This window comes from Lissotriton helveticus, chromosome 12 (assembly GCF_964261635.1).
Source record: "Lissotriton helveticus chromosome 12, aLisHel1.1, whole genome shotgun sequence".
Classification (NCBI taxonomy): Eukaryota; Metazoa; Chordata; class Amphibia; order Caudata; family Salamandridae; genus Lissotriton; species Lissotriton helveticus.
The window spans coordinates 265,905,598-265,914,752 of NC_136073.1; the positions used below are offsets into that span (position 1 = coordinate 265,905,598).

The following is a 9,155-nucleotide window of genomic DNA, read 5'->3' on the forward strand; positions in this document are numbered from 1 at the left end:
AGTCAGTAGATGATGTTTCATATGGTTTCTATAATGCCACTTGGTGTGTCAGGTGATGCTTCTTGTGGTATTTGGACAAATTATTGAGTTTTTGATATCAGGGGACAGAAATATTGGAAACAAATATTGTGATGCAGAAAAATCATTGCCAGGAACATCTTTTTTTAACGTAAGTAATTATGGGCTAGATGTAGGTAATTGAAATTTTTCCGACTCTAAAATACCAAATTTTACCGATTCGGTATTTTAGAATCGGTAAATGCAATATAGGTAAATAATCGGTATTTTTTACCGATTCGGTAAAATTCGGAATCTGCCATTCGGAATTTACCGAATCGATATTTCTCATTCAATACCGATTCGGTAAATACCGATTCGGTAAATACCGATTCGCAAAATACCGAATCGGAAAGCAAATAAAAGTGAAACTGAATCAGGCAGACAATCCGGTGCTACCACCCTCCCCCTCCCTATCAGGAAGTGGCTACACAGGCAGCTGCAAGTAATTAGAAGCTTCTGGAGAGGCAGTTGGAGCTGAGCTAAGTCCCTGAGCCACAGAAAAAGTTTTGCGCTTTTAAACTGTGAAAATGGCAAGCAGCAGTGAAAAGGAACAGCCAGAGAGGAAGAGGAAAATCAGATTTAGCACCATGGATCTGCAGGTCCTTGTGGAGGAGGTGGTGAAGGAACAACAGAAATTGTTTGGCAAGCTGTCCCTGACTGTGGCTGAATCTGCCAAAAGGAAGATTTGGCTGGACATTCAAGCAAAGGTGAATGCTGTAGGAGTGACTCCAAGGGACATAAACGACCTGAAAAAGAGGTGGTATGACCTCAGGAGCCTGACCAAGAAAAAAATTGCTGAGCTCCACAAACAGGCAAACAAAACTGGAGGAGGGAAGAACCGTGCACCCCCCCTGAATGACCTGGAGGAGCTGGTGGGGTCCACCATTGAACCAGAGAGTGTCTGTGGATTGGGAGATGCAGATAGCTCAGCCAGAGCTGCCATCAGAAAAGGTAAGACGCATGCAGAGCAATCACCCCCACCCCATCAGCCTTCCCTTTTCCCTATGTGGCAAATTTAACCCCAGTCCAGTAGAGGTAGCACTATACAGGAGCAATGCATTATGGGACATGTAGTCAGTAAATGAAAGACCATGTCATACAGCACAGCAAGCAACAAGTTAGGCAAATCATTTCAGACATAATCAAGCGCAGGCAACATGTACAGTGTTTAAGTGAGAATTATTTAATTGTAGTGGCTGTGAGGCAGTAGCACCGAGCTAATGTACGCTTATATGTCCACAGGTGAGAAATCTCGCAGGCGTACCAGTGAGACGGAAGGCACGGCACCAGAGAGGGATGACAACCAAGAGCCAGGCCCAAGTGCAGAGAATGTCACAGAGGACACAGGTGCATCAACTAAACAGCCACCATCCCAAGACCCAGAAATGTCTCCACATCTGCAGGCGTCCCCAGAACGTTCAGGATCCCCTCTGCTACTGTCCTCACCTGAACTGCCTGGATCACTGCCTCCAACAACACCTGCATCACAAAAGAGCAGGAGGCATGTAATTGCCCCACTAATCCAAATGGAGTCAGCAGGTGACATGGAGGGGGATGACACACAAACCTTGGCTGTGGAAGGTAGCCCTGCCACACAGCAGTCTAGTGCAGAGGTTGGCCGTACAGGTACCAGACGCCGCAGGCACAGAGAAAACATTGTAGCAGCACATGTGGAGGATCCCAGTGTCTTCCGTGGGCTTGAGGGTAGCATGTGAAAATCCAAAGGATGCAAGGGAAGGCCATCCAGTCTGTGCAACGCCAGATGAGTAACCTAAACATAAATATGGAAGATATAGGGAATGGCATCAGAGAACTGGTTGATGTGAACAAGGAGATGGCTGCAGGGATGCGGGACATGACACAATCGGTGCAGCTTCTGAGCAGCAAACTGGACCAGGACATGTTAGCAAGGCACAAGGAGAGGCAGCGTGTGCAGCAGCAAAGTAAAGCAATAAACCGCATGGCCACAGCCACTTCCCTGCTATGCAGATGATGCATTAACATGCAAGAGGGCCTCACACACAACAGCAATGAGGTGTCATGGGGCATTGCTAGGATGACCAGTGCTGTAGAGGTGCTGATAAATGCACAGACAGCACAAACTGCTGCTCTGGATGTACCAGAAAGTGAGGAAAGCACCAGTAGGAGCAGCATGACAAGCCCCCTTGTTGTTGAGACACGGAGGAGCAGCAGGCGCCATGGTGAGGCAACAGCCCAAACACACAGTGAAGAGAGCCAGCCACTTACATCTGGCACTGGTAGGCGTGGGCGGAAATGACTTGTTCAGTAAATGGGGAAGGGACCCAGGACTACCATTATTAAATGGATGACATTTGTGTTGCACATTTGTGCTTTTGAATACCTGCATAGTGCCAAATATTAAACTACGTTGGGTGCATACTCCACCTGTCTGTGTCTCTTTACTTACTTAAAAGTAGTTGTGTGTGATCTCTGCCCGTCTGTGTCTGCCATCTGTTGGTGTTGCAACTCCTACTGTGTTGGGTTCAGGCAGTGCATGTTCATCATCATGGTCCTCATAGTCGCTCAATTCCACCCCGGTGTCCTTCTTAGTGGCAAGGTTGTGCAACATTGCACAAGTTGCAATCATCTTACAGCAGGTGATTGGTGTATACTGGCGTGCCCCTCCACTTTTGTATAGGCAGCGGAACCTGCTTTTTAACAGCCCAAAGGTACGCTCCACAATGTTCCTAGTAGATTTGTGTGCCTTGTTGTATCGCCTCTGGCTGGGGTTTGAAGGGTTGAGGTAGGGTGTCAGGATGAAAGAGCGGACGGCATATGCACTATCCCCTATTTGAAAATGAGAAAGACATAACTCACATGCACACATACACATACATCTGCAATATCTATCAAGGGAGTGTAACACAGTGTTTTACCTAGGAGGTATCCTTCACCAAATTCTCCCGCTGTCAGGCGTGTGTAGATCCCACTGTTCTGAAAGATGTAGGAGTCGTGTGTACTTCCTGGGAACTTGGCCACTATGTCTGTGATAATGTAGTTTGCATCACAGATTACCTGTACATTGATTGTGTGGGTTGACTTCATGTTTCTGTAAATGTACTCTGTGGCATCAGGTGGGCATATTGGGATGTGGGTGCCATCAATACAGCCGATGACGTGTGGGAAATGTGCAATTTGATAAAAGTCAGTCTTGGTCTTGAGCAGTTCCGCATGAGCTACAGCGAAGCTGATGTAATGATGCATTCTCTGCATCATGGCCTCTAGGAACTTCCTGAAGAAACGGGACAGGCAGCTCTGGGGACACCCCACCTATTGCAGCAATCACACTCTGGTAGCTCCCAGAGGCAAGTAGGTGTGGACCACTTTATTCAGCCATTAGTGACAGAGTTACCGTCCTACATAAAGGACACAACCCACATGATTTCCAGGGTAGAGGGATTAAGTTTTAATAAAGAGACCCAATGGCTAGTATGCATGGATATTGAATCGTTGTATACTAATATCCCCCAGGAGGATACAGTGAAAATGATGGAGGAGATATTAAAAAATGACTTGGGCGATTTGAATGCTCAAAACACCTTCATCTTAGACTGTATTGAAATTATCCTTAAAAATAACATTTTTCTGTTTAAACAAGACTACTATTGCCAAATCAAGGGCACCAGCATGGGAGCCACCTGTGCTCCCAGTCTCGCCTGCCTTTATGTAGGGAGATTTGAGTCAAAACATGTATATAATGAGATCTGTCCATATTTTGAAAATGTCAAGGTATGGTCTAGATTTATAGATGACATTTTCTTTATATGGGACGGTACCGAGGATGACCTTGATCATTTCCTTGAATGGATAAACTGTGGTGACCCAAACCTAAAATTCACTTTTAACAAGAGTCAATCAACTGTGGATTTTCTAGATATTAAAATTTATGAAAAAGACCAAGCATTAAACGTGGAACTATTTGTGAAACCCACAGATAGAAATACCTTGTTGTACCACACCAGCTATCATCCTAAATGCCAAAAAGATGGCATACCTTTTAGTCAATTCTTACGAATTAGACGAAACTGCAGTGATAGAAACAGCTATGAGAAACATGCACAGATTTTAAAAGACAAACTTACACTGCGAGGCTACCCCAAACGCTTGATAAAACAAGCCTACAAGCGTGCTAAGTATTATAATCGTGAGAGCCTTTTTGAACCAACTGAGAAATCTAAACAACAGAAGAACGATATAATCATGGTATCCGATTACAATAGTTTTAGCAACAAAGTAAAGAACTTGATAAATAAAAATTGGGGAATACTAAATAAAACAGGAGTCACCCCGTTAGCAAAACCCACTTATGCCTTTCGAAGAAATAGAACTATTAGAAACCAGCTAGTGCATACATACCAAGAACCTAAAAGAAATGGACAGAGAAATGTCCTCAATGGTGCTCCCATTAGAGGAAACTTGCCGTGTGGGTCTTGTACACACTGTAAAGGTATCATCAAAACTGACAAAGTGGAAGTGAACGGTATCACCCATTGGATGAACGAACACGTTAATTGCCGGACCTCCAATGTGGTATACCTAATCCTTTGCCCCTGTAACAAATGTTACATAGGAGAAACAGGAAGAGAAATACGCTTGAGGCTGACAGAACATCGATCAGCAATAAGACTTAAAAGGCAAAATGCACCATTAGTTGAACATTGGACTGCAGAGAACCATAAACTAGACGATTTAAAATGGTTCATTCTTGAAAAAATCAAAGTCTCTGTGAGAGGTGGAGATGCCAACAAAAAGCGCAAACTGAGGGAACAGTTCTATATGTCAAAATTTAAATCCTATTATCAAGGGCTCAACAATCGTGAAGAGTGGGATAAAATAATCAGATAATGTTTAGGATTAATTGATATTGCTAGGGATTCTATGACAACTAACAAGATTTAGAGCTGATAGACTAAAGGTGGTTACAAGCTGTAGTTTGAGTGTAACTGCCAAACAAATTGTACATGCTTGATGTGGTTCTATAAATAGCTATGTATAATAGCCATCAACACGGTAGAGATGTCTATAATTAGAGCAATAGACATCTTTGTTTGACAGTAATAATGCATAGAATGTATTTCCTTTTTCTTTTTCTCTTGCTTTCAAAATGAGCGATGTATAATATTGAACTGTACTTACATCTTTAAATAATAATTGAATTGTATCTACATTTGCATTGATAATATTATGAAACACATGCACGCCCCTGTTTGTTAAACTAAGATTTACTGTTTGAGAAATAAATACAGAACTGCAGTAGAATGCTCTGAAAAAACAATATGAATGTGATTATACTTGTCAGGGCATGCGCAGTTCAACAAATGAAGGCTAATGCGTAGAGACAATTACGAAAATACCTTCAGCATGGTGCGCATAGAATTGCCGGTATTAGGTACTGTGCACAAGATTCCCGGTAACTCATGGAGAGTACTAGATGCAGGAACATGTAGTAAATATAATCAATGAAAATAGTGGAGAGTTTCCAATAGTATTTTAGTCCAAAAGATGAGCACGCAAAAAAAGTTTTTTACGTAGGCACATAGATATATCTCAACGAGCCGCTCTTATCAAATAAAGTTGCGGCTTACACAGTTATCGATCGTGTCTCCGAAAGTTTTATCCATTTTTGTCGCGCATTGACCATAAACTACAATAATGGCCGCCGTAAACTTTATCAAAGACTTGGCTTCCAATTATAGTGGCCTCGTTTACAGTAATTTTGGCCCTGTAGTTGTTGCGCACTGTTGACAAACTACAAATATGGCCGCCTTGCACCGTGAACACTTATCACTTCCGGTGCACTGTCAGTTACTGCCCGGGTTAGATGAAGCGACAATGATTAAAAAACTACAATAATGGCCGGAATGGATGAAATTAGGTACACTTAACACTCAATTAAATGCAGCCGACGGTACAATAATTCAATTACCACCGGTATAAATAGTACCGAACAGCCTTCGTGTGGTTGTCATCTCCAGTGAAGCGGACGCCAGCCACACGAAGGAAGCACTAGCCAGATCAAAGGTAAGAACGCTCTCGATAACGCGTTACACGGAGCTGAGCAGAGTGAGAGCAATGCAAGTATGCTCAGTATAGAGAGGAGTGAGCTCGCAGTTTTAGCGGGATGGCAGGGGTAACTCTCATGGTAAATAACTTAAGGAGTGCCCGTACAACTGAAATGAGGTACTAGGATACTCTTAATCTAAATGGGGACCTAGGAGAATATGTTGTTGTTCACGCATTATCCTGTTTTTAAGGGTCAAAATAAACGTAAAGTAAGACTGCAGTAGACTATCAGGAAATAATGGCCTGTGTCTATATATTTTTTAAGATTGTATGTGTTGTAAAGACAGCATCCAAACTGTCCACATTAAATTAACATCTATGCCTCATCTCTGTTATGCCCCACGAATAGCTCTTAAGAATCAAATAAAAGGAGCGAGGCTGGCAAGCGAGTGCAGCGACAACAATCTCTAGAACCGTCAGGACTACCAACTTAATGAGCTAAAAGCCTTTAAAACTGACAGGATTCATATAATCGGTAGGTAGAAAACTAGCATGTTGGATATCAAGATTCTTTAAACATGTCTAAGGCCATAAAAAGATATGTTATATTTCCTCCATTTAAGAGTATTGTCGGGAGACCATATAGGCGAGTATATACCTTAAGAAAAATACGCCACCTGGAGAAGACACCACTTATCCAGTGATTACATGTTCTTAATAATCAATACAAGCAAGTGCAGCCCACCATATCGTAACCGATTCGTAAATTGAAAATACGAACAATGTTAAACATTACTAATAAGGAAATTATGATTATAGATCACTGACGGCCGTGAACTGATAAACACGTGCTACCAGACAAACTAAAGAACAATACGTCCCAGAAAATTACTTGAAGGACGACCTTTTTCTTAAATTTAAAGTAAGGAAATTTTGTTGCAAATTTAAAGTATCAAGCCCACAAACTAGGACAAAAACTCAAACTAGAAATTTCGCACTAATAATATGCATTCTATTCATTTTTTCAGAAAGAAGATGTACACCTGTTTTTAACTTACTCTGTCCTGATGAAGGTGCACTCAGTATAATAAACGCACCGAAACGCGTCGACCCTTTGGACCATTTTAAACTGTGAAAAAATGTTCTTTTATTAATTTGTTGTATTTTTTGTATTTTAAATTTTGAATGCATACTATAAAGTGGTGACTCTGTGTTAGATAACCGTAATACGGAATTGTTAGCCATTAGATAAATATTTGTACCAGAGGACCACAGTGTTAAATTACAATGTGTATTTAAAATGAATGCCTAAATATGAATTTCTATAAAATAAACTTTGAGTAAAAAGTACAAATAACCTAGTGTGGAGACTTAAATTTTGACCTCTTGAATTTGTCAATTGTAAATGTCAAATACAGCCAATTGCTACGGATAGGCCTCATGGTCACCTTGTGAAATAAGTACCCAGAAAGGAATCTTTTCTTTGATATAAGGCTACACAGCACCTGCACATGGGGTGGGATGGCGGGCGCTCTTGGGGTTGGGTGCTCCAAAAGTAGGTGGAGGTCCCTGATCAAGTCCAGGATGGTGTGGGGGTGTAGCCTGTACCTTTGCAGGATCTCTGCCTCAGTTAGTTGAAATAGCGTGATCCTCTGCCTGTACACTTGCTCCTCCCTTCTCCAAACCCTCTCTCCTGCTGCCTATAGCCATAGCCGCCTCGCTATCACGTAGAATGCTGCCATTCTGGTCACACTGTTGCATTTTGGGCCCTTTTTTATAGCCTGCACCTGGTTACCACCTGCTTTCAATCCATGGTAAATACCGACTCTTAAATACCGAATTTCATGCAAATTCTGTATTTTAGAGGTTACCTACATATCAAAAGTCATTTTTTGTCCATTTCTTATTTACCGAATCGGTAGGTAGTTTTTTTGGTCCCTACATCTCAAAATCCAAATACCGGTCGGTAACGGCCGAAATTCTGTATTTTCGGCCGTTTCCCGACCGGTATTTGGCTACCTACATCTGGCCCTTAGTTGCTAATCTTGTTTTCAATAACATAGTTGTAAAGAATATCTTTTAAAATTATTTTTATGTATTTTAGTTCATACATATATTTTATTTATTATAATTGATTGAATAATTATTAATTTTTCAAAATATCGTTTGAAATTGGAAGTGATTTAAAATTCTTTATTTAAATGTTAATAATAATTTATAGTATTGTAGCGGGTTGTGGGGTTTGTAGGGGTATAGCGTGTGAAGTTAATTAAATAATAATTCATTATTATTACGCTTTTTTAGGTAAGTAAGTGATGGATATTGATTAGGTATATTATGTTATACTGATTTCATTTACAAATAGTTTAGGTGTGGGTTGCTATGGTTGTAGTTGTATAGGGCGGGAAGTGAATTGGGTAATAATGAACACATAGGGTTCCATTAGGATGTAGGGATGATCGCCACCGCCGGCATGGCAGTGGCGATCCGCCCTACATCCTTCCCCGCCCGCCACACATTCCCCCGCCATATTAGTACGGCGGGGTGTACTGCGGCGAACGGAAAGACCGTCCGCCGCTTTTCCACCTGGTCAACAAGTCGACCGGGCGGAATGCATTTTTGCCATTGCAGCGGGTGATGCTGAAAGCACCTCCCGCCGCAATGTTAAAAATGCAGGATGCGCCCATCAGTGTGGCGGGCGCATCCTAATCACCCCCACGGGACCGCCACACTTATGGTGGGCGGTTCCTTTTCATGTCAGGATGGCAGACGGACAAAGTCCGCCCGCCATCCTAATGATGCCCATAGTTTTTCATTCCTTATCAATTATTAAATTGATTTTTTAATGATGTAAATTGTTTAATGGTTATATATTTTAGTTAACCTTTAGGTGTGGGCTGCTGGGTTTGTAGGAGTATAGGGTAGGAAGATATTTAAGTAATGATTAATAAATAGTTATTAATGTATTATTAATTATTAGAGTGATTACTAATCATGTACATTATGTAATACTGATTTATTTTAGTTATATTTTTGTTGTGAGTTGATAGGTTTGTAGGGGTATCAGGTGG

At 41.6% G+C, this 9,155-nt stretch overlaps 1 protein-coding gene across 9 annotated transcripts in view; it reads left to right on the forward strand.

Annotated features, from left to right (window-relative positions):
• LOC144798737 (uncharacterized) overlaps nucleotides 1-7,353 on the forward strand; it is a 1,654,679-nt gene extending 1,647,326 nt beyond the window's left edge. For 8 of the 9 annotated variants that reach the window (XM_078669751.1, XM_078669755.1, XM_078669753.1 and 5 more), the window contains one exon: nucleotides 1,303-2,451. In XM_078669751.1, the coding sequence (XP_078525877.1) occupies nucleotides 1,303-1,569 (267 nt within the window). In that variant the 3' untranslated portion in view covers nucleotides 1,570-2,451. Of the gene's footprint in view, nucleotides 1-1,302; nucleotides 2,452-7,112 lie in introns of those variants that run through there. The other variant, XM_078669761.1, reaches the window with a different exon arrangement.
• Nucleotides 7,354-9,155: the final 1,802 nt, after the last annotated feature.